This window comes from Dendropsophus ebraccatus, chromosome 2, assembly GCF_027789765.1.
Source record: "Dendropsophus ebraccatus isolate aDenEbr1 chromosome 2, aDenEbr1.pat, whole genome shotgun sequence".
Taxonomy (NCBI): Eukaryota; Metazoa; Chordata; class Amphibia; order Anura; family Hylidae; genus Dendropsophus; species Dendropsophus ebraccatus.
Genome location: NC_091455.1, coordinates 173090147 through 173116215, shown reverse-complemented (window position 1 = coordinate 173116215; position 26069 = coordinate 173090147). Strand labels below are relative to the sequence as shown.

Here is a 26069-nt window from a genome sequence, read left to right as displayed (position 1 = left end):
GCTATATACTATTGTGGGAGAGCACAGGGGGGCTATATACTATTGTGGGAGAGCACAGGGGTCTATATACTATGGGGGAGAATACTATGGGGGAGAGCACAGGGGGGCTATATATTATGGAGAGCACAGGGGGGCTATATACTATTGGGGAGAGCACAGGGGGCTATATACTATTGGGGGAGCACAGGGGGGCTATATACTATTGGGGGAGAGCACAGGGGGGCTATATACTATTGGGGGAGAGCACAGGGGGGCTAGATACTATTGTGGGAGAGCACAGGGGGGCTATATACTATTGTGGGAGAGCACAGGGGGCTATATACTACTGGGGAGAGTGCACAGGGGGGCTATATACTAATGGGGGAGCGCACAGGAGGGCTGTATATAACTGGAGGAGCACATGAGGGGCTATATACTACAGGGACACCTTAAAACTATGGAGGCACAGAGGGGTGTAATTATGTAGGGGTACAGAGGGGTGTAACTACTGTATAGGGGTACAAGGGACCTAACTACTGTATGTGTTGGAGCCTAAAATATTTGTCTGTCAGATTCTGGAGAGAAGATTCACAGCCAGGAGAAGACTTCAAGGTGGCCCACGCTGGATGGAGAGAAAAAGAAAAGGTGACAGACTCTGATCGGAGAAGACGCCCCCGGTGAGTCACTGGATGTAACTGCACTCTGTTATAGAGTTGTAGTGTTAGGGGTCATGATGTGGCGGTATTATGTAATGGTATCATTGGTGATATCTTTCTGTTTTGTTTAGTGCAGTTTTTATGTAATATGTAATCACTGTATGGTGGAAAAAGTGTTATAAGGTAACTACTGTATGTATTGGGGCTCTTGATACAGTGTGGGGGCAAATTCAGTACATTATACAATGTGCCAAAAGGGAAGGGGGGGGGGGGGGCCCACTCTTGAGGGCTGTGCACTGGGCCCACCAATGTATTAAAACGGCTCTGCCCCCTACAAAGCACTATCACAGCAAACAATAGCTTTCCACTAGGTGCAATAACAGTCCTGAACTAGTTGCCTCCTTCAAGAGCTAAAATCATCCATTTCTGTCTCATATATCCCACCCCTTCCTTCAATCCATTGTTCTAAGACTTTAATACTTAAGACTTTCATATGTTTTAAATTGAAAGAGAATCTAGCAGCAGATTAGACGATCCTAACCTGCTAGGGTAGCAGGGCTGTGGAGTCTGAGTCGTGGAGTCGGAGTCGTGGAGTCGGAGCTAATTTTGGCTAGAGTCGGAGTTGGAAAAAAAATGTACAGACTCCAGCTTTAACAAAAATCTTTAAAAAAATGCAGAATTTAATTTTGATATGAATTTTACAAGTTTTGCTCATGAATATATATTATGAGCAACATTCTAATACGACACTGGCCCTATTACATAAGGGGGTCATGGAAAAGTTGTCGGTCACTATTTGGCAGTTTGTTCCTGAGCTGAAAGAGTCCATTGTGTGGGGGGAGATCTGTGCTGTTCTCTTCCTGGATGCTGGTTAATTGTATATGAGCAGCAGTGTAATATGAAGATATCCTGTGTAATATAGAGGAGGAGACATAAGTAGTGCAGCAGTAACCTCTGTCCTCAGTGTGGTGTTTTCTCTCTGGGATAATATTGTGTGTTTTTCTTCAGTGTTCAATGGCTGCAGCTGTGTGTATGTGTGTGCTATGGCTGCAGTAGGGTGTGTGTGTGCGTGTGCGCGCGCACGCTATGGCTGCAGCAGGCAGTGTGCATGTGTGCTATGGCTGCAGCAAGCTCTGTGTGTGTGTGTGGTGTGCGCTATGGCTGCAGCAAGCTGTGTGCGTGCTATGGCTGCAGCAGGCTGTGTGTGGTGTGCGCTATGCCTGCAGCAAGCTGTGTGTGTGCTAAGGCTGCAGCAGGCTGTGTGTGTGTGTATGCTATGGCTGCAGCAGGCTGTGTGTGTGTGCGTGCTATTGCGTGCCCCCGCAGTGACCTTCTATATCACTGTGTGACCTCTATATCACTATGTGTGACCCCCTGTATATCACTATGGCTGACCCCTATATCACAGGTATCTGGCATTGTTAGCAGTGTTTCTGTGTGTATGGTGAATATTTAGTTAGAAACATAGAAGATTGTAAGCAGGAAAAGACCACCTTCTCCATCTAGTCTAGTTATGAGTAGTTCAGGACATGGAGGCTGGAGAGGCTGCATCCACAGGAGAATTTGCTTTATATCTTTCCTTATTCCCTCAGAAATCATGTAGGACATTAGGGAGAAGCTGCTGAGCCAGTGTGATAATAACTCCCCTGGTATCTGACTGGCCATTTATGAAGGAGTAAGAGTGGGAGTCGGTCCTGATAAAATTCAGGAGTCAGAGTCGGAGCTGCGGCTTACCGACTCCACAGCCCTGTAGGGTAGGAGACAGAAAGGCGGTATGCACCTGTGCACGGCTGGGTTCACACTATGTATATTTGAGGCTGTATTTGGTCCTCATGTCAGGTCCTCATAGCAACCAAAACCAGGAGTGGATTAAAAACACAGAAAGGCTCTGTTCACATAATGTTGAAATTGAGTGGATGGCCGCCATATAACAGTAAATAACGGCCATTATTTCAATATAACAGCAAATATTTGCCATTAAATGACGGCCATCCACTCAATTACAACATTATGTGAACAGATCCTTTCTGTGTTTTCAATCCACTCCTGGTTTTGGTTGCTATACAGCCTCAAACATACAGCCTCAAATATACGTAGTGTGAACCCAGCCTTATTATGTCAGTGCACTTCTGTGTTATTGGGTTACTTTAAAGTGTACCTGTCATCCAAAAAAAAAAACTAAAAAAAAAAAAAAACTTTTGACATGTCATAGAGACACGTCAAAACTTTTGTTCAGCCCCGTACTGATAGTGAGAACAAGCCAGGAGGGGACTGTGCTGCAACATGGTCTGCTCCCCGCTGTGTCAGTAAGTCAGGCTCTATAGACTTTCATTAGGAGCCCGACTCATCACACCACACAGAGCTGTTCTCACGATCGGTACAGGTCTCAACACTCTTGAGACCAATCAAAACTTTTGACATGTCTCTGTGACATGTCAAAAGTTTTTTTTTATGATAAGAGGTAGGGCTGGGCGATATGGCCTAAAATTTATATCACGATATAATTTGATGCATGCACGATATAACGATATATCACGATATATCAATTTTTTTGTTTGTGTATACAAATTACAACACTTTAAGAATTTTTTAAGGTGTGTATTGTATAACAGATCTTTTTCCAAACAACGTAAAGATTAAGTGTTAGTAAAACACAAAATTGTTTAAAATAAAGTGCCAGTTATCAGCCCCTCCTTGTGCCAGTTATCAGCCCCTCCTTGTGCCAGTTATCAGCCTTTCCATGTGCCATCAGCCCACCCTGTGCCAGTCATCAGCACTCCCCTGTGCCATCAGCCCCCCCTTGTGCCAGTTATCACCCCCCCTAGCCAGTCATCAGCCCCCCTAGCCAGTCATCAGCCCCCCTTGCCAGTCATCAGCCTTCCCCTGTGCCAGTTATCAGCCCTCCCCTGTGCCAGTTATCAGCCCCCCCCCCTTGCCAGTTATCAGCCCCCCCCTTGCCAGTTATCAGACCCCGCCCCCCCCCCCCCCCCCCCCCGGTGCCAGTCATCTCCCCCTCCCCTATGCCATCATCACCTTTCCCTATGTGCTAGCCAAGCCCCATGCCATTGCCACATCATGTCCCCCCAGCCATAGCCATCTACACCCCCCGACCCCTCTGCTACTTACCTTTCCTGCAGGGCTGGCTGATGGAGTCCGCGAGGCGAGACGGGCCGCGTCTTCTTCCAAGCATGCACTGGGAGAGACCTGACGTCACACGCATCATCAGCTAACGTGCTGACTATGCGTGAACGGAAGGCCCTGCAGCGCGGTACCACGGAGCGGTGAGAAGCTTATTCACTACCACTCCGTGGGCATATATCGCGATATGACGATATGCCGAAAATCTATATCGTCATCCGAATTGATGACGATATTTTTGCATATCGTTCATATCGCCCAGCCCTAATAAGAGGTACACTTTACTTTTGTAACTATGTAAAAGGAGGACATTTTGTACACTAGCATTTAGTCCTTTAGCTCTCAGTGCACCGAACTGGCCGCCTACCTGGTCCTTCAGAATGCCTACCGATAAATATTCTGCTGCCACTTTGCAGTGACGTCACACTAGGCCAGGGATAGGTAACCTGTTCCCCTCCAGCTGTTGCAAAATAACAATTATTTGTTTTACAGTTCTGTACTAGAGATGAGCGAACCTTGAGCATGCTCGAGTCCATCCGAACCCGAACTTTCGGCACTTGATTAGTGGTGGCTGCTGAAGTTGGATAAAGCCCTAAGGCTATGTGGAAAACATGGATATAGTCATTGGCTGCATCCATGTTTCCCCCCCCCCCCCCCCCCCAAAAGAAAAACCTGCTGGGCTGCATGAAAAACCCCATACTCACATCCTTCTCACTCAATACTCCAATACCACAGTTCCAGACTGTATCTCTTTGCAGTGGCATAACTAGAAATGGCTGGGCCCCATAGCAAACTTTTGGTTGGGGCCCTCCCGACAGACCACTTAACGGTCAAGTGTAGTCATAACAACATAACTGCAAGCGCTGGTCAGGAGTGCTTGCAGTTAAAGGGACATTTGCAAAACCCGGGAGGCCAGCAGGGCAAATGATGATGGCTCAGGGGGCCCAGCGTATTGCAGGAGCAGGCCATGGGGCCCCCTGATGCAGCGGGCCCCATATCAGCTGCTATGGCTGCTAAAGTGGTGGTTACGCCCCTGTCTCTATGAAAAAAACATACGCAGCCAACCACTGACCTTAGCGGGCCTGACTTTTGAGGGCAGTGAGAGACTGCTGTATGGTGATGTCACCAGGGCACTTACCCCAGGAAGTCCAGAGCAGCATCAGCATCAGACAGTGAGCAAATCAAAGTGTTTTGAAAATGGCCAGAAAACACCTTTAACCCCTTAAGGACAGAGCCTGAAATGGCCTTAATGACAGAGACAAATTTTATGAATATGACCAGTGTCACTTTATTCATTAATAACTTCGGGATGCTTTTACCTATCCGGCTGATTCTGAGATTGTTTTCTCGTGACATATTGTACTTTACATTTCTGGTAAATTGGAGTCGATAATCATAACAAATCTTTATGAAAAAAACCCAAATAATGTGAAAAAATGTGAAAAACTGCATTTTTCCAACTTTGAAACTTTTTTGCGTATACAGAAAGTGGTTATACCACATAAATTATATATTAAATAGCATTAGCAACATGTCTACTTTATGTTGGCGGCATTTATTAAACGATCTTTAATTTTTTTTAGACAATAGGAAGCTTAAAACATTAGCAGCAAATTTCCAAATTTTCAGTAAAATTTCAAAATCAGATATTTTTAGGGACCTGTTCAGGTTTAAAGTGTATTTGAGGGGCCTGTATGTTAGAAAGCCCCACAAAGCACCCCATTTCAGAAACTGCACCCCCCACACTCTGCAAAAGCATATCCATAAAGTGTTTTAACCCTTTAGGGGAGTCACAGAAATAAAAGCTAAGTGTGTAAGAAATTTGAAAATTTTAATTTTCTGTGCAGAGATTTTATTGTAATCCAATATTTTTCATAATTATAAACCTATTACCAGAGAAATGCACCCCAATAATTATTGCCCCGTTTCTGCAGTTTATAGAAATACCCCATATGTGGCCCTATTGCGCTATTTGACGCAACCACAAGCCTCAGATACAAAGGAGCGCCTAGTGAATTTCAACGCCTCCGTTATATTTGGTCATTTCTGACTGTACCACTTCAGGTTGGCAGAGGCTCTGGGGTGCCAAAACCTAAAAAACACCCCTAAAGGGACACCATTTAGAAAACTACACCCCTCAAGGAATGTAACAAGGGGTGCGGTGAGCATTTGGACCCCACAGGTGCTTCACAGATTTTCCGAACAATATGGCGTGAAAAAAGAAAAATGTATTTTTTACACTAAAACGTTGTTCTAGCCTTCAATTTTTCATTTTCTTAAAGGGATAAGAGGAAAAAAAAAGACACAAAATGTGTAGCGCAGTTTCTCCCGAGTACGGAAATACCCCACATGTGGCGATAAAGTGCCAAGGGGGCGCAGGACGAGCCTCCAAAGGGAAGGAGCGCCAATTGGCTTTTGGAAGCTGAATTTCACTGGAAAGGATTTCAAGGGCCATGTCGCATTTACAGAGCCCTCGTGCTGCCAAGACACTGGAAACCCCCCACAAGTGACCCCATTCTGGAAACTACACCCCTCAAGGAATCTAACAAGGGGCACAGTGAGCATATGGACCCCACTGGTGACGGGCACAAATGTGGAACAATGTGACGTAAAAGTAAAAAATTTCATTTTTTCACTTTCATGGCACAAATGTGCCCGTCATCAAGGGGTCCATATCCTCACTGCACCCCTTGTTAGATTCCTTGAGGGGTGCAGTTTCCAGAATGGGGTCACTTGTGGGGGGTTTCCAGTGTTTTGGCAGCACGAGGGCTCTGTAAATGCGACATGGCGTTCATCATCCATTCTAGCCAAATCCAACCTCCAAAATCCAAATGGCGCTCCTTCCCTTCAGAGGCTTGCCCTGCGCCCACATGGCGCTTTATGTCCACATGTGGGGTATTTACGGACTCGGGGGAAATTGCTCTACACATAGTGTGTTTTTTTCTCTTTTAACCCCTTGTGAAAATGATAAATTCAAGGCTAAACCAACATTATAGTGTAAAAAATGTAATATTTCATTTTCACGCCACATTGTTCCACATTTGTGCCCGTCACCAGTGGGGTCCATATGCTCACTACACCCCTTGTTACATTCCTTGAGGGGTGTAGTTTCCATAATGGGGTCACTTGTGGGGGGGTTCAACTGTCTTGGCAACACAGAGGCCTTTTGAATGCAACATGGCCCCTTAAAATCCATTCCATCCAAATCCAGCCTTCAAAAACGAAATGGCGCTCCTTCCCTTCGGAGGCTTACCCTGCACCCGCATGGCGCTTTATGTCCACATGTTGGGTATTTCCGTACTCAGGGGAAATTGCTCTACACATTTAGTGGTTTTTTTTATCTTTTAGCCCCTTGTGAAAATGAAAAAATCATGACAAGATTAATGATTTAGAGTAAAAATTTTACAAAAATTACACTAAATGTTGGTCTAGCCTTGATTTTTTCCATTTCCACAAGGGGTTAAAAAAGAAAATTAACACAAAACGTGTAGGGTAGTTTCCCCTGATTACGAAAATACCCCATATGTGGGCATAATGTGCCATATGGGCACAGGGCAAGCCACCAAAGGGACAGAGTGCCATTTAGAGGCTGGAATGGAGGATGGAGGCCATGTCGCAATTACAAAGCTCCTGTGCTGCCAGGTCAGTAGATACCCCCGACAAGTGACCCCATTCTGGAAACTACACCCCATAAGGAATCTAACAAGGGGTGCAGTGAGCATATGGACCCCACTGGTGACAGGCACTTACGTAGAACATGTGCCGAGAAAATAAAAAATACAATTTTTTCCATTTTCACGTCCCAAATGTGGCCGTCACTAGGGGGCCATATCCCCGCTGCCCCCCTTGTTAAGATTCCTTATGGGGTGTAGTTTCCAGAATGGGGTCACTTGTGGGGGGTTTCTACTGTCCTGGCCGCACAGAGGCTTTGTAATTGCATCATGGCATCCTCTAATGGGAATGGTGGCCATACCTATTTAGCTGGGAAAAAGGGACAATTCTAATTTATTTGGGGGTATTAGGCCAATTATTAGTTTATAAGGTTGGAAATGACAGGTGTCCATCAAATTCAACCTGTGTTGATCCAGAGGAAGGCAAAAACCCCTCGTGAGGCAGACAACAGTAGCCTCATCACAGGGAAAAATTCCTTCCCGACTCCATAATGGCGATCAGGATAATCCCCGGACCAACGTGACCCCTGAAATAGGAATAAGGGACAGAATTTAGATAATGTAGAACCCCAGTGACGTGTGGTGCGCCTTGGAGCGATCCAGTATGCAGAGGCCGGGGTGATCAGGACAGGCGTCACACTGGAAATGTTGTCCTTCCTGATCCCCCTGTTACGCCACACTTTGCACTTCTTCTGGGGTCTCCCTTTCTCCAGTGTGGGGGACGTCACCTGGAGAATGTTGTCCTGGTGCGATATGGGGTCCTTCATATCCAGAAGCGCTGGGTCCGCTCCATGGCTGCTAAATATTAGGGCGCTATTACTACTTCTGATATGTTCGGATCGTGCCGCAAGCTACAGGGCAGCGAGGGACTGGAAGAGGGGGCGCTGGTATAAAGGTTATCCCCGTACAGGTGGTAACCTTTATCCAGCAGTGGGAAGATCAGTTCCCGGACGATCTTCCCACTTGTTCCGAGGATGGGAGGGGGGAGGGGGCAGCTGGGGGCTGGATTCGGGTGTTCCTTCCTACATACACTCTAAGGGTACATGCACACTGCAGAATCGCGACAGATAACCCTTTGTGCATTCCGCAGTTGGCACCCGCCGGCGGACTGATGCAGGCGCACGTCTCCGTCCGTGTCATAGACTCCATTCTATGCACAGGCGGATTCCGCTCTCCGTCCAACGTGTTCATTCTTTGGATGGACGACGGAATCCGCCCGTGCATAACATGGAGTCTATGACACGGGCGGAGACGCGCCCCTGCATCAGTCCGCCGGCGGGTGCCAGCTGCGGAATGCACAAAGGGTTATCCTTCGCCATTCCGCAGTGTGCATGTACCCTAAATCTGTAAGTGTACCCTGAGGTACGCTCACACAGTTTGTAGAATTTCACACCATACCGTCATCTCTTATTGGGACGGTACTGGCGGAAAAGACGTGTCTGGGGGGCAGCGTACGCTACGCTACCCCCAGACACGTCACTGGATGATGAGGATGAATGGAGGAAAGAACGATCCCCCCCATTCATCCTCACTGGCTGTTTCGGTGTCGGAGGCAATAATAACGTATGCGTCCGACACCGAAAACACCCTGGGGGCCATCTTTATATGGGGACTAGTATATGGGGTATGTAGTGGTGTAGTGTCAAACTTTATTCAATGTAGTGTGGTGTAATGTAGTGTTTTTTACGTGTTTTTTTTACAGTAAGTATAAAAAAAACCTACGCCAACAAAGGAGATGCTGATAAATGCCGCACTTATGTGCGGCACTTATAAGCAGACCGTGGCAGTAGAATATAGAAAAAAAACACCCTACGCCAAAAAGGAGGAGTTGCTGATTAGCAGCGCACTTTCGTGCGATGCTGATCAACACTCAGCGGCGATAGGGTGCGGAAAATAGAAAAAAAAAATTTGGGAAAAAAAAAATTTTTTTTTCTATATTCTGAATATCCCTGTAGCTGCTGATAAGTGTATTACACATATCAGCCGCTAGGGGGCAGCAGAGCGCAAAATCCGGAAAATGACGAGGCTGGAGCCGAAAATAGCCGAAAGAAGACGACGAGGACCGCCGGAAAGACCCGAAGACCGAACGGAATGACGGAGGACGCCGCGAACCCGGAAGACGCCGATCAGGAGCCCGGGACAGGTGAGTAATGTACAAATACCTGCTCTGGACCCCTCCGCTACCTAGCTGAGGGGTCCAGGGCAGGTATTTACTATTTTGTGGGACTCTGATCGCCGTGCCACCGGCCCGATCGCCGTGAACGGCCGGCCGGCCGTTCACGGCGATCGGGCCGGTGGCACGGCGATCAACATTACTTTTTACAGTAATGGCGGTCGGTGCCGTCCTCGGACAGCACCGAGCGCCATTTTTTTCCGGGTCATCGGGTCACCGATGACCCGGAAAGGTTCCGATCGCCGCTATTGGCTGATCTGAATTGATCAGCCTATAGCGGCGATCGTAAGCACGGGGGGTGTTAACCACCCCCCGTGCCAAGAAGCTATGATGGCCTGCTATGATTTATAGCAGGCCATCTTCCCCGACCGCTGTGTGCGAACACGCAGCGATCGGGGAAACATCGGGCGTAAATTTACGCCCTGATGCGCTAAGTACCAGGGCGCCAGGGCGTAAGTTTACGCCCGATGTCGTTAAGGGGTTAAAGAGTCACTGTCGTATTTTTTTTTTTTTTTGCAGAAATCAATAGTCCAGGCGATTTTAAGAAACTTTGTAATTGGGTTTATTAGCCAAATCTGCCAGTATCTGCATGTAAAAAGCCTTTTCCCAGGTCCCCCCCCCCTCCTTCCTCTTTTTCATCCACTCTGAAAAATCAGAAAATTGTGACTTGTTGCAGGAGACGTACCCTGTCTGCTCTAGGGAGAGGGGAGGGGGGAGGAGGAAGGAGGGAGTTAGCCGGCAGCAGAAAGCAGATAACAGAGGATTACAGGCATGGAGCTGGGTGACAGCTGTAATCCGAGCTCAGACAGGTCACTGGTGACTGTCACAGGAGATATCCCGTGAGGGATTTGTAGATTAACTCTTTGTTGTCCTGTTTTGGTCTTTTCTTTAGCTCTCTCCATAGGAGAACAATGAAGACAGGGGGGAGAGCTTCAGCAGCTTCACTGCTTTTTCATGATAAAAATGCATTTTTCGGATAATAAACCCAATTATAAAGTTTCTTAAAATCGCCTGGACTATTGATTTCTGCAAAAAAAAAAAAATTCACGACAGTGACACTTTAAGTATATAACAAGGGACAAAACAAGGGACAAAAGGTACAATAAACATAAATTTTATGAATAAAGCCTAGTACAGAGAGAACCCTGCCTGAAAGGGTTTAAAAGTCACAAGGAAAGGGAGAAGGAGGAGGTGGTCTTGGTACAAAACAAATAAGAAACCCTACTTCTATCACAACCATGATTTTTCTAAAAATGTGTTTGTAAAATATTAAAACTTATTACGAAGAAGTATATGTTATAAAGTTGGCTGATGCAAAATAAAGCAACGAGAGAGCACACGCCCCTGTACACCCTCCATGGATGAGGTCTACGGCTTCATTTATATATTATTTATACAGCCCTTTTTTTTTTTTTTTTTTTTTTAATGGAGACAAATAAAAACAAACAAAGTACAATTAAAAGTCAGTTAAATAAGAACTAAATAAATGGCATCAGCATTTTATAATAGAAAAGCATTTCCCATGAGTACAGTGGATACCCAGATTAGTAATCCTAATTACTATTTTACACATATTACAACATATAGGGTAAATCTTACATAAACGCCTGAACATAACAAATACTAAGCAGATTCAGAGTCTTTTACTTTATAAGTGATAAGTAGCAATCCCATGAACATCCAATTATGAGGTGTAATAAAAAATATATACACTGTATATAGAAATCAGCTTCTATACCAACAGGCCTATATAATAAGTATAATTTTACATTATTGAAGAAATACATACATATAATAAAACAAATATTAAAAGAGTATGAAACAATAACCTGCTGTGGACAACCAATTCACACACTCCACATATAAAGCTTCACAGATTTACCAGCTATATACAAACAAACAAGTAGTATTTAAACAATGAATAAAATATATCTGTTTATAAGATTTAGGGTACAAACCCACACACCGTATACACAGCAGATACGCAGCAGATTTGAAGCAGATTTGGTGGTGCAGATTTGATGCTGTGTCCAGTTATTTAGATCTAATCTGCTGCGTATTTGCTGCGTATTTCAGCAGTAAATAAGCTGCGTATACGGTGTGTGGGTTTGTACCCGTAAAGTGTAAAACCAGGACCACACTGGAACCCAACAAATTTGTCTGCATCTCTTGTAATATGTAAATGTATCTATATAAGAAAAATTTCATTATATAAATACTAAAGATGTATCTACCGCACCATTGTTGTAACCGTAATATCTCTATCCACACACACACACTTAATTATATTATATATATATATATATATATATATATATATATATATATATATATATTTATTTATTTTTTATAGACACATACATATACACACATACAAACATACACACAAAAATATAGAATATTTATATATGATCATTTAATGTCAATAAATATAATAAATAAATAATAATGTTTAAATATTTTAAATGGTTAAAACTAATTTTCATACAGAATCTCTTTTTATATGGAGACATTTTTAAATACATTAATACCATACCGTTTAAATTTCCTTCAAGGATAAACCGTAGGTAAAAAGCAGCAGTATGAAAACGACTGGACGGTTAATATCACAAATTGAAGTGGTCAAATAATGAGTAACTAAATAGGTATGCAATTATCTAGTCTACTCCCATCTATTACTACCCCAAGGATGTTAGAATGTATTGCCATCTTGTGGTACAACCTAAAAAACACTGAACGTGCGTCCTATGTTTTACATATTGATTCAACTGCTGGAAAAGCAGACCTGAATATGAATTCCATTTAAAATTTGCCTATTACTACTATACATGTACATTCTATTCTGTAGACATGCATACACATACAAATTATATATGTACAACAGATGCCTTGTATTCTGAATGGTGAAATTATGTTTCCATAGGCGCAGAACACAACATCTATTAATGAAAAATAAGGACATCTGATAAAGAAAAAAAAATTCCTTCTACAATAGTCAAGGTATGAACGAAACATGGATCTTAGCAGTTCAACACTGTATAATTAATGCCATGGTAAGAAAGTTTTTATGGTGTGTTTTGGTGAGTTTTTATTGCCATCAAGTTCACGATGTAGGTGGGCCGCCTTTTAATCCCTCCGCAGACAAAAGCCCTAAATAAACACAGATCCCTTCCTGGGAAAAAAGTCCACTTCGGTTAAATGGCAAGGAAATGAGTAAATCATTAGTAATCTTTAAAGCCAAAGCTATAAACTCAAGTTACCTTAAAGTTAAAATGAAAGTGCCTTGCGAAATTCTCCAAAGTTCTGAAGCAGATAGAAATCTTGAGCTCTCAGCTCCAGACTAGGCGCCAGCTGATAAACAAACAGCTTCGAGTCAAGACCAAGAGAAATCCCAGCTTCTCAATTTAATGGTTCTGGTCAAGAGTATTTATTGCCTTTTGTGTTTCTCTCTTCACTTAGAGGCAGAAATAGAAATAGAAACTCATCCTTATCTCTTTGGGTCACAAATGGGCAAAGATTACCGCTGGCAGATTAAAGGGGGGTCAGTCGCAATGACATAAAGAGACATAGGCACCGGCTTATCCCGCTAACTAGCTTCATTAGAAGAGATTAAAGATGCATGCAACCCAGTTATTACTTGTTTGCAGTGCTTTACTAATTAACACGTCTGTCAGATACACAAACAGCTGCTTCCCTGCTGATCAATACTGTAACCTACCAGTGAAAGATAAAAATATTTTTTTAAATATTATAAAAAAAATTCTAAAAAATTATAATAATAATAATAATTATAAACACTAAATTAAAGACAGCGTCTCTTCGTAGCATAAAAAAATTATTACTTTATTATGCCACATGCATATACAAAAAATATGACGTTTCGGCCCTTATACATCATACCAAGCCTTTCTCAAGCCTTTCTTAAGTACATATACTTAAGAAAGGCTCGGTATGATGTAGAGGATAGATATATCCGTGAACCATTTTATTATTTCTTCACCTATAAACAGGCCTAAATTAGTTAGAAAAAGTCATTCGCTAGAGTGACATTCTTGCAAAAAAAATAATAAATAAATAAAAAATCACGTAAATGCCAACATGTCCATTTGAGGCTCAAGATATTTTTCACTGTAATATATGCAGTTTGTAAGAGTTTATATCTGAATTGCTTTTTATATACTTTTCCTTTTTTGCATACTACAGTCACTTTATGATTATATTGATGTACGTCATGTAGGATAATTGCTACTAATTTACTATTTTTATTCTTTTGTTCTTTTTTAGAAAAAAGGAGGCATTTCAGCTTATATACAGTTTGGCACCCCTTGCAGTCATGTTATCAGCCATTTGATCATAGCTGTGTATTACATGTAATGCGCTCATCAATATCTCACTTGGGTATCCCGCTGTTCATGAAGCATCATTTCTAGTACACATCCGGACCAGCTGACATCAAATGTCTTTATGTGGTTATAAAAGGCTTAACGTATAATTGTTCTGGATACAGAATAATAATTTGTAGTTGTGTTAGAGGGTTTTGATGTGAGAGTTCATACTGAGAAGATGCTGTGTTCCACTACAGTGTTATACATGAGGAACTGTGCACGGCATGGTGGAGGTTATAATAGGCGGAAATATCTCATGGCGTTCCAAAGGCAAAAAGCCTTTATTCTTAAAAGTATCTTCATAGTATATAGTAAAAACAATCTATTCTACATTCAATGCACAAAAAATACTAGAGGGAGAGCAATTTGGCCCAAGGTAACTTACAAATTTATACTTTGATGCAACAATATAAGAAATCTGCATAGATTTCTTGACCCATAGGGTTATATTGGGCACGAATGCCCTTTCATATTTTTCCTAAAAGGTGTTCTTGTCAGAAAACAGGCCATGTCCTATAATTGTCCGGAACTACAGCACAAATGCCCCATAGAACCCTATGAGGGCATCCGGAATTCTGGACAGCATTGTTTGGCAGCACATGCCAGCTCCAGCACCCAGGCAAATGCTGTTGGGTGCTGATGCTGGCCCTTTAACTGTACACAATCCTATTATGGAGCGCATACAGTTAAAGTGTCACTGTCGTGAATTTTTTTTTTGCAGAAATCAATAGTACAGGCGATTTTAAGAAACTTTGTAATTGGGTTTATTATCCGAAAAATGCATTTTTATCATGAAAAAGCAGTTTGAAGCTCTCCCCCCTGTCTTCATTGTTCTCCTATGGAGAGAGCTAAAGAAAAGACCAAAACAGGACAACAAAGAGTTAATCTACAAATACCTCACCCGTTATCTCCTGTGACAGTCACCAGTGACCTGTCTGAGCTCAGATTACAGCTGTCACCCAGCTCCGTGCCTGTAATCCTCTGTTATCTGCTTTCTGCTGCCGGCTAACTCCCTCCTTCCTCCTCCCCCCTCCCCTCTCCCTAGAGCAGACAGGGGACGTCTCCTGCAACAAGTCACAATTTTCAGATTTTTCAGAGTGGATGAAAAAGAGGAAGGAGGGGGGACCTGGGAAAAGGCTTTTTACATGCAGATAATGGCAGATTTGGCTAATAAACCCAATTACAAAGTTTCTTAAAATCGCCTGGACTATTGATTTCTGCAAAAAAAAAAAATACGACAGTGACTCTTTAAATGCAGTGCTATGTTTGACAGGGCAGGGAGCCCTGTCAATCACTCTTCTGGCCAAAGGCAGCATTACGCCTCCTGCGACAAAAGGCTCCTCCTCCCCGCCTCGAGAGCTGCCGGAAGAGGGCGCTACTGCAACCTGCAGCAGGTGTGTGTTTTGAAAGTGTTCCAAATCAGTGTTTCATAAAAACGTCCACGAAAGTGTAAAGGCGGCCTTACATTTTTGGACAATGTAGTAAACTAAGCAACAATTGTTTTGAAATAATGCTAATTATTTGTATACAAAGATGTGAAGTTGTTTCTCCACAGGTTTCAGATAATAAGGGTTTACATGATTAGCAGATGGCGTCATGAGGAAAGAACATTATGTGGCAATACTGAAGCAACATCTCAAGACATCAGCCAGGAAGTTAAAGCTTGGTCGTCAATGGATCTCCCAAATGGACAATGACCTGAAGCATGCTGTCAAACTGGTTACAAAGTGGCTTAAAGGGGTACTCTGGGCTGGGGGGTATTTTTTAGGATCGCCGGGGAGGGGGTGGAAATTGAAGCCGGAGGTCACTTACCTCCCCCATTCCAGTGCCGGTGCGGAGTCCCGCCTCGGCCCCTGAATGGCAGAGCTGCCGCATGAGACGTGAAGTCTCATGCAGCAGCTCTGACAAGGAAGCGGCCGCAGGACGGGAGTACCGGGCAGCGTGATCCAGGCACCGGCGCTGGAACGGGGGAGGTAAGTGACCTCCGTCTTCAATTTCCAGCCCCTCCCCGGTGATCCTCCAAAATATCCTTAAAGGGGTGTTCCGGGGCGGGGGGGTAAGTCAAGGTTTTGGAATGGCCATCACAAAGTCCTGATCTCAACCCCTATTTATGGCAAGGTTGAAAAGGCAGGTGTGAGCAAGGCGGCCTACAAATATGGCTCTATTACACCAGTTCTGCAAGGAGAAATGGGCAAAAATTCCTACCAACTATTGTGAAAGCCAAGTAAATTGGCAATGGTGCCAAATACTAATGAAATGTGCGTAAACTCTTGACTTTGCAGAAAGTAAAAATGGCTTAAAAAAATTCTCTCTCTCTTTCATTATTCTGGCATTTGACAAATAATTTTGGTAATTCTAACTGACCTGAAATGAGAAAGATTTATTGTGATTTCACGTTGAATAGTGAGAAAAACATGCATATATGTCTTTTTATATAGTATATGTAAACCCCTGGTGTCAACTTTCTGACACCAGTTGATTTGAAAAAAAAAATTTCCGCTGGAGTTTCCCTTTAAGGTTATGTTGTTAATGGCTATTTATTTAAACACACTGGGGAATACATAAAAAAGGTTGGTCAGTCTGGCTGTCGTGCCGCCTATATGTAGTGCACACTGTTAAAAACAGGTTCCCTTTTAGGGTACGTTCACACTTACCGGATCCGCAGCAGGTTTTGTTAAAATAACTGAACACAGCATCAAATCTGCACCATCAAATCTTCTGCGGATCTGCTGCGGATCCTGTAGGTTTGAATGCACCCTAACACTTATTGATAAATATACCTCACCAAGGTCTATATACTAAGTCCTGCTTTCAGTCCAAAATAACAGTTTGGAGGGAAAGTGGCACAAACTCTGGCACAGATTTGGGACATCCAAAAAAATGAGAAATGTGTATTTCAGATTCTTTGGCTGTTAATATGGATTCATCTCTATTGCTTCTAGCCATGATTAAACGTGTTACCATGCCTGAAAATTGTTGGTCTTTAGAGCCTTGGCGGTATGACATGGAGCGGTGGACTGGGAGCTGAGGATTTTTTTTTTTAAGTTAAGTGGCGGGGCACATAGTATGTATGCTTAGTACCTACAGAGTCCAGCATTGACAGCCTTTCAATAGAAACCAAGCAAGCTGCAGATCATGTGACCACCGACACACATGACAAAGACAGGGGCAGAGCTGAGGAATGGCTTAACTGGGCACAGACGATCGGCCGGCCCCTAAATCATCACAGCATGTTGCACTGACATAAGATGGCTGCCGGGCCAACGTGTAAACGCGATTAAAAAAAAAAAAAAGAAAGATTCAGACTAAAAGACTCTGGGCAGGGGGGTGGCTTGTCTACCCGGACACTGTGGATGCCGGCAAGAAAGATAATTTTAAAAAAAAGTCAGCGCCGCACTACCCCTTTAAGTAGAATGGCATAGCAGTAACTATAAGCTAGGCAAGAATTAGTTTCTTCGTTTTTTTTTTTCTGTTCGGCCATTATAAAAGTGTTCGAGCACAGGGAGCACTTTACAGTATGGCACACAAGGGGCATTTTTATCACATGGGGGCAGGGGGCATTATTACTGCAACTAATTGATTAACAATAATTGTGCATTGAAAGGAATACAGATGGCAAATTCTGATTTTTTTCTATGTGCAGCTCAATTAGCCATCCTAAAAAGGGAGCCTGTCAAACTGAACATGCAATCTGACTGTCAGCATTATGTTAAAAACAGTAAAAAAAAACAGAGCAGACTGATGTATAACATTGTGGTAAAAGATTCAGTATAACTTGTTATTTATCCATCTAAATCCCTGCTCACTCTTGGCTTAGGAGTCCAGTGGGTGGTCCTTATCAATGACTGCTAGGCAGCAATCTGTGTATGTACACAAATAAAGAGAAGGCTGTCAATAAATGAACAAGACCGACTACTCCTAAGCATACAAATTTCAACATCAATTGAATCTTTTCCAACTAAACTATATATGAATCTGTTCATTAATGTGATTCCAGTAGATTAAACAATCTCATATTGACAGGCTCCCTGTAATGGATTATAGCTGTGCTCTGTATTACAAAGGGTTGCTACATTTTTATGCACATAACAAAACAGTTAAAAAAAATAAATAAAAAAATCACTATGCAATCACTTACCACCGGACACAGGGGCATCCATGAACACAGCTCCCATTTTTTCAACTGCCTTTGCTAATTCTTTTGACACTGCCGGGTCAATGGTGCTTGAATCAATCAGTAAAGATCCCTTTTTTACTTTCCTACATTTAAGAAAAAAAAAAAAAAAGTTTAGTAATGGAGATATGCACAAGTATAAGGGATCATACAGGCCAAGAAAAGCCATTTCCAAAACAGCATCACTCTTTGTCCACAGTTTGAATGCATTTTTGCTTTTCAGTTCTATTAAAGTTAAGCTGTGATACCTCACACAACCTGAGGACAGGGGTGGTGCTGTTTTTACAAGGCGGCAGTTATGTGGTTTCTCCTCCGGGATAACCCTTTTATTGTCAGCAGGAAAACTGGTGTTTAACTAAGGTCACAGCTTGAGGGGGTGTTCCTTTGCGCAGCAAGAGCTCAGTCAAGTCCATGTTCTCTTCATCACCACGCATGGCCTGTTCCCATCCACCTGATCCACACTTGATAGATTTTGAAATTTGCAGTATGTTCTTTTACTGATTTTTTATGTGAATTAGATTTGGAAAAACACAAAGCAATTTCACTGCAATGTGATTTGTTTCTATGTGAATTCTGCAACCAAAACTCCAAAGCACAAGGTGATGTGTAAGCCTGCGGCAGAAGGTTTTCTAGGATTAAACAACGGATCAATCTCAATAGTTGGTTGGCGAGGAGTCAGGTGTCTGCATCCCAATAAACAACTGGTTGGTGCCTATACTACAGTGAGAATGGAGCCAGAAGCAGTTAGCTCTGTTAGCTGTGTAGTGGTGGCACCAAGGTTATGCAGCATCGTCTCCTATTCACTTCAATAGACAAGGCTGTAGTACACCAGTGTCACCACTACACAGGGAACAGAGCTAACTGCAATCTAGGGGTCCTATTAGATGAAGCCATTTTTTGTTTTCTCCAATAACTGATCTCAAACTATCACTTTTGCAATTGACCTAAAATCAATCACCACAATATATGGAAAATTTGTTGTTAGTTCCGATAATTATTACACTCGTTCATATACTCTATACTCCTGATCCTAGTGAATAAATGAATGAGGTGTACATATACTGAAAGATCTGTGAACGATTAACAGTATTATCGTCAGCTCAAAATGTCAACAACGATACACGAGCACATTTTAGTCAGTAGTTAGCCTGCATATACACACAGAAAAATTATTACTTAAATTTAAACAAAATAATAATCTATGTAATCAAGTCCTAAGTAGAGATGAGCGAATTTACGGTATAAATTAAGCGAATGACTTCATGAGCTTGTCAGTCGGCTTATCTCCCAGCTGCCTTTAAACTCTCCACTTCTCCTCGGTTGCCTGAAAAAGCTGGATCTTGTCCTGGGAAACTTCTCCCTGTTTCCCCATTACTGGATCCAGCTTTTTCCAGCACCTGGAGTGGAGAGGCACAAAGCGGCACAGAGTCCAAAGGCAGCCGGCTGATAAGCTGACTGCTGAAATAATTAGGCAATTCGATTCATTTATACTGTAAATTTGCTCATCTCTAGTCCTAAGTCCCATCAAGTGCAGCAAGTGAAAGGCCAATGACAGGGAACGTCTGTTCTCTAAATCAAAAGAGTCCAACCAAAAGAGATGCAAAGACCAGCACCACCTAATTCACACTATGCAGCAACAAAATTTATTCACTTCTATGGAAGTCGGAGTATTATATAGAGACATACGTAAAGAGATAGAGTCCAGCAAAATTCAAGATACAAGAAAAAATAGAACAGCAGCACTCACTCAGTCTTCTCTTTTAGCCTTATTGAAGTATAAAAAACATAATATTAATGCCGATCAGCACACAGGTGAGGGAGGACAAACAAACACAAAGCTTTATGCACTTGTGTTTGTCCTCCCCCACCTGTGTGCTGATCGACACAAATATGTTTTTTTTATACTTCAGTAAAGCTAGAAGAGAAGATGGGGGGGGCTGTTCTATTCTTTTATCTTGAAGAATTTTGCTGTTCTCTAAATCACACTGCAGAGTATTCCTATGAGATGCAGCCGATCCTGCCCCCTTGTGATTGGTTCCTCCCTGTCAGCTGTAACAAGCAGGAGATACAGAAGATCGCCATCATACTCAGGCACACTAGAGAATCTCCTTTTAGAACAGAGCAGGTAGCAGAGAAAAGCAGTGTAAGGGCCCTATTCCACGGATCAATAATTGTCCGAAACGGACGGATTCGGCCGATTATCGCTCCGTGGACTAGAGACAACGATCAGCCGATAATCGTTGTCATCGGCTGATCGTTGATGTAGGTCCGGAGCTATATTTGTCGGGTGCCAACCGCGTACCGCTACGTGGAATAGCGGTGCGCGGCCGGCGAGTGACGATATACATTACCTATTCATGGTGCAGGGCTCCTCTTCTCCTGCTTCTTCATGGGTCCCACGCGCTCCTCCAGCGTCAAGGCGACCTGTATCAGCTGACAGGCCGCTCAGCCATCCACAGGCCGCAGCGGCTTGTCAGCTGACACAGGCCGCCCTGAAGCTGGAGTAGCAGAATAGGAGCCCTGCACCATGAATAGGTATGTATACTAGTTAAGCAAGAGCTGCAAGGACATCGGTAACAATGTCCTTGCAGCCCTTGTTTAACGATAATCGGGGCCGTGGAATAGGCCCAGTAAACGAGCGCCAGTCTAGTAGATCGGCGATCGTTTATCGGGCCCCATCGGCCCGTGGAATAGGGCCCTAAGTCAGGGGACTTCTCCAATTCTGCTAAGCAGTGTAGGGACTCACCTACTACATCAATATGCTCCTGTTCTCTCTAAACACTCTATATATCAAATTGGACAAAAGGGTAGGGCTCAGATTTGCCAAGAGGAATCCGATAGGTGATTATTTAAAGTGTCACTGTCGTTTAAATTCTTTTTTTGCAGAAATCAATAGCACAGGCAATTAAGAAACTTTGTAATTGGGTTTATTCGCTGAAAAATACATTTTTATCATGAAAAAGCAGTTTGAAGCTTTCCCCCTGTCTTCATGGTTTTCTATGGAGAGGGGAGGAGGGAGATGAGGCACCAAAACAGGACAACAAAGAGTTAATTTACAGCTACATCACCCGGCTATCTCCTCTGAAGTCAGCACTGACCTCTCCGACCTCTGAGTACCGGCTTTCATACAACTCCCACTGTGTAATCCTTTGTTCTCTGCTTTCTGCTGGCGACTAATATTTTTATAATGGGCAAGGGGGTATTTTAAACTTTATTGGGAGGGGGTTTATAAGGTTTTTTTTTAATACTTTTTTATTATACTTTTTTTTTTAAAAACACTTTTAACCCTTTGAGGACCAGGCCCAAAATGACCCAGTGGACCGCGCAAATTTTGATCTTAGTGTTTTCGTTTTTCCCTCCTCCCCTTCTAAGAGCTCTAGCACTTTCAGTTTTTTATCTACAAGGCCATGTAATGGCTTATTTGTTACAGGAATAGTTGTACTTTGTAATAGTGTCATTCATTTTACCATAACATGTATGATGGAATTCCAAATATATTATTTATGAAGATATAAATTGGTGAAATCGCAAAAAAGAATGCAATATGGTAACGTTTGGGGGGTTCCTGTGTCTACGTAATGCACTATATGGTAACAGCGACATGATACTATTATTCTATAGGTCAGTCCGAACACAACCATATGCAGGTTACACAGATTCTCTAATGTTATATATTTTTTTTAAATGAAATCCTTTTTTTTGGCAATTAATTATAAATAAAATGGGCCTATTGTGACGCTTATAACGGTTTTATTTTTTCACCTACGGGGCTGTATGGGGTGTCATTTTTTCCGACATGATCTCTAGTTTTTATTAATACCATATTTGTGAAGATCGGACGTTTTGATCACTTTTTATTAATTTTTTTTTATATATAATGTAACATAAAACCGCGCACTTTTTTCCCTCTTTTCGTGTACGCCGTTTACCGTTCGCAATGACGCTTGTTATATTTTCATAGATCGGACAATTACGCACGCTACGGTATATTATATGTTTATTTGTTTATTTATTTTTATATGTTTTATTTATATAATGGGAAAGGGGGGTGAATTCAACTTTTATTGGGGGAGGGGTTTTGGGGTAGTGTGTTAGTGTTTATAACTTTTTTTTTTTTTACACATTTGAAGTCCCTTTGGGGGACTTGTACATAGATTAGTTTGATTTCTACACTGATGAATGCTATGCCATAGGCATAGCATTGATCAGTGTTATCGGCGCTCTGCTCATTGAGCCTGCCTGTGCAGGCTCAGTGTAGCAGATCGCCGATCGGACCGCACGGAGGCAGGTGAGAGACCTCCGGCGGCCCGTTTTACCGATCGGGACCCCCGCAGTCACACTGCGGGGGTCCCGATCGGTAAGTGACAGGGGACTCCCCCTGTCACTTACACTTAAAACGCCGCGGTCGCGCGTTTCAGGAGTTAATGACACGCGGCAGCGCGATCGCTGCAGCGTGTCATTGCCGGTGAGGTCCCGGCTGCTGATTGCAGCCGGCCCCCACCTGCTATGAAGCGCGCTCCGCTCCGGAGCACGCTTAATAGCAGGAGAAACACCCAGGGCGTACAGTTACGCCCTAGGTCGTCTGGGGACAGACTTCCATGGTGTAACTATACGCCCTGGGTCATCTAGGGGTTAACACAGTAAAATATGCAATCATTAGATTGCATATACTGATCTATGCTATGCCATAGTATAGCATAGATCAGTGTTATCGTCAATCTATGTATAGAGCCTGCCTGAGAGCAGACTCTACACATAGATCGACGATCCGACAGGTCGGAGGTAAGGAGGTCACGATCACTCAGTGACAGATGCTTGATCTGTCACTGAGAAACTTAAACGCCGCAATTGCTGTAGATTGTGGCGTTTAAGGGGTTAATGAGAGTCAGCTAACCCCTGCAGCGATCCCACTCTCATCACAAAGCCCCCGTCAGTTACAGGAATGTATATATACATTCCCACTGCACGGGGTATGTGCAGTAGGAACGTATGTGTATATATATATATATATATATACATATACACACACCCACACGTTACTGACGCAATTCCCAGGAAGTCAGTCTCATAGATAAGACTGATCCCCTACTTACACAAGAAGATAGGTATGTATGTATGTATGCATGCATGTATGTAATTTACCAGGTAATCACAGGAACCAGGTGTAATTGTGAAATTTATGGGCTGGAGGCAGATGAGCTGGGATGAAACAAATTACACTGCAGGAATACTGGCGGTGTTATATGTTTAAAAAGGACAACTCTGACGCCATTAAAAAAAAAAAAAAAAAAAAATGGCAAACACCATTTCTATACTCACCCTCACTCCTGGGTCATTCGAATTTCCCACCATTCACGGGTTCCTAGAGCGCCGATCGGTGTCATCTTTTCTTTTTTTCTTCAGCATCTTCGTCTAGGAGCTTCAGATGACTGAGCCAGCTGTGAGTCATCAGACAACGTAGCAGAGGGGGAATGGCCTAACTAGATAGTACAGCCTCCCTCTGTGAGACGCCATCGACACAAGATCTCGCAGACCGTGGTCAACTGGGATCACGTAAGTATGCGCTATATAACTTTGTAATAAGTGTTAATTGCCAAGGGGAAAAAACAAACACCAGAACTGTCCTTTAAAGTTTTTGCTTCTTTAGCATACTAGTTTACTGCAAAATAAACAGCGCAAAAAACAAATAGTAGAATTGTTTTAAATAAGCTAACAAAAGCGAATAAAATTATTCATACCTCAACTTGGGCTCATTAAAACACAACAATTTTACAAAAACAACAAGCCTCTACACAGCTAAACTGACAAAAAGAAAAAGGTTACAGAATGTGATAATGAAAGAAAAAAAATGTTTGGTCTTTAAAGTGTCACTGTCCTTATAACTTTTAAAATCTAAAATCAACAGCAGATGGGAAATAAAGCAAGTTTGTGATTAAATTTTTTTTTTTTTAGTTATCATGGAAAACACAGCACTTCCTGTGTTATGACTTTTTTGAGTCTAAACACAGGAAGTCCAGTGTTTCCCAGGCCATCTGAGCGCTCACAGAGAAGGCAGCCATGTGATTGATAGACAAATTGAGCCAAAACATTCTGTACAGGCCGGGACTTACGTTTATTCTCTTTTTTGTCAACAGCACAAGTCAAAAAATCTGCCTTCAGGAGATTGAACCTGGATTTCAGGTAAGTACAGCTTTGTTTTATAGCGTAACAACAACAACTAAAAATAATGAGTGTATATTGCACACTTGCTTTATATCACATCTACCGTTGATTTAGATTTTAAAAGTTATAATGACAGTGACACTTTAAGGCCCAAAATAGGTCCCTACCAAGTAAATTTTTTTTTTTCTATTTTCCCATCAGTCAGTCTTTACGGTTTTATATTTTACAAACATGATGGAAAATATGTCAGGGTACATACTGACTATTAGCAGCCTTGTGCTGTATCATCCCAGACACTGTATACTGGAACTCTATTACTTTGAATGTAAATTTGGGTATAACCAAGCAAGCTAATACTGACTACAGACAACAAGCAGCACTCATTTGCATCGCTGGTATACACACAATTTGAATGGCCTAAATGAGACGGGTTATGACGAAAAAAACTGCACATACATTACATACAAGGACGTTAGTCAAATCAGCTCGGAGAACACATACTTCAAAATCCCATTTGCTCCTGTGTAGACATCTATTGCGTTCAGACTTGATGGCAGCATGGTAATAATTCTATCAGCCTTATCTGCTACATCGGATGGTGAATCTGCAATCTAGGAAAGAGGACACAATATGAATTATATCATCACTACCTGCCTAGATTCACAGGAAAAGCCAATTCCAACAATGGGGGGGGCGGGGGGGGGGGGGGGGCTAAGATATGCAGACTACTGATCTCCAAGATTACAGCTGACAAGGAATAAATCACAAATTAGTATATGCTAGAAGTGGCAAAAAACTTTATTTTTCTATTTAAAAGAATCCAACAATACAACGTTGTCAGACTTTTTGACCCTTTACAGGACCCTTAGGAGAGACAGTGAGAGTCCTGTTTAGCTGGCTCATACACAGTGATTCCAAACACACATACATACCAGGAAAGCTGTCAATCTTTCTGTGGGCAGGGTAAATGATTGTTTTACTGAAGTGCATAGATTGACTAGCTGTCTAGTAGGACTTCTCTACAGAAAAGCACTCCCTGAAGTGGTTATCCTAATATTACAATTTATTACCTATTCACAGTGGAGCAATTGGTTGAACACGCATGCTCCTGCTTCAGCTGCATTCACTCTATGGGATAAATGAGTGTAGACATGTACTGCACAGGGGTATCTTCATCAGTCCCAAACAATACTAAAGAGGTTGTACCATAAAAGAAAGTTTTGCCCTTTTCGTCAGGCTAGGAAATAACTAACCCTGAATCTACCCTGAGCCACACATGTGCTCTGCAGCTCCATTCATTCTCTATAGGTGCTGCTGAAGATGGTTCAGTGTGTACAGCACACAGCTATCTCCACCAGTTCCTATACAGAGTTATTGGCGAAGCAGACATGCATGTGCACTGCTGCTCCATTCAGCAGAGAGAGTTGGGTCCCTAAGTGAGTCTGACTTCTGCAATCATTTAGTTATTCCCAATCCCGGGGATAGAACATAACCTGACTTTGTGGGAAACCCTGTTAATAGTGTGGCAATACACATGCTTACCTGCCCAGCCCCTCTTCCTTCCCCATTCACACAGGGGCACACTGGATCCCTACCCTCGTGATCGGTGGTGGTCCCAACCATAGCTCTCCCACCTATTAACAAAAAATAAAAACTCGCAGCACTCAAGTAAATCAATAGCAGGTGGGTGCCAACATGCGTGCCGGGAAAGCAGCAGTCCAAGAAAAGCAG

The 26069-nt window shown here is 42.8% G+C and overlaps 1 protein-coding gene across 1 annotated transcript in view; it reads right to left on the bottom strand.

Annotated features, from left to right (window-relative positions):
• Window positions 1–26069, bottom strand: part of HIBADH (3-hydroxyisobutyrate dehydrogenase) — a 108572-nt gene that overhangs the window by 68499 nt on the left and 14004 nt on the right. The window contains exons 3-4 of the mRNA XM_069960438.1: window positions 24840–24949; window positions 18141–18262 (exon numbers count right to left, since the gene is read on the bottom strand). Coding sequence (XP_069816539.1) covers window positions 18141–18262; window positions 24840–24949 — 232 coding nt within the window. The remainder of the gene's footprint in view (window positions 1–18140; window positions 18263–24839; window positions 24950–26069) is intronic.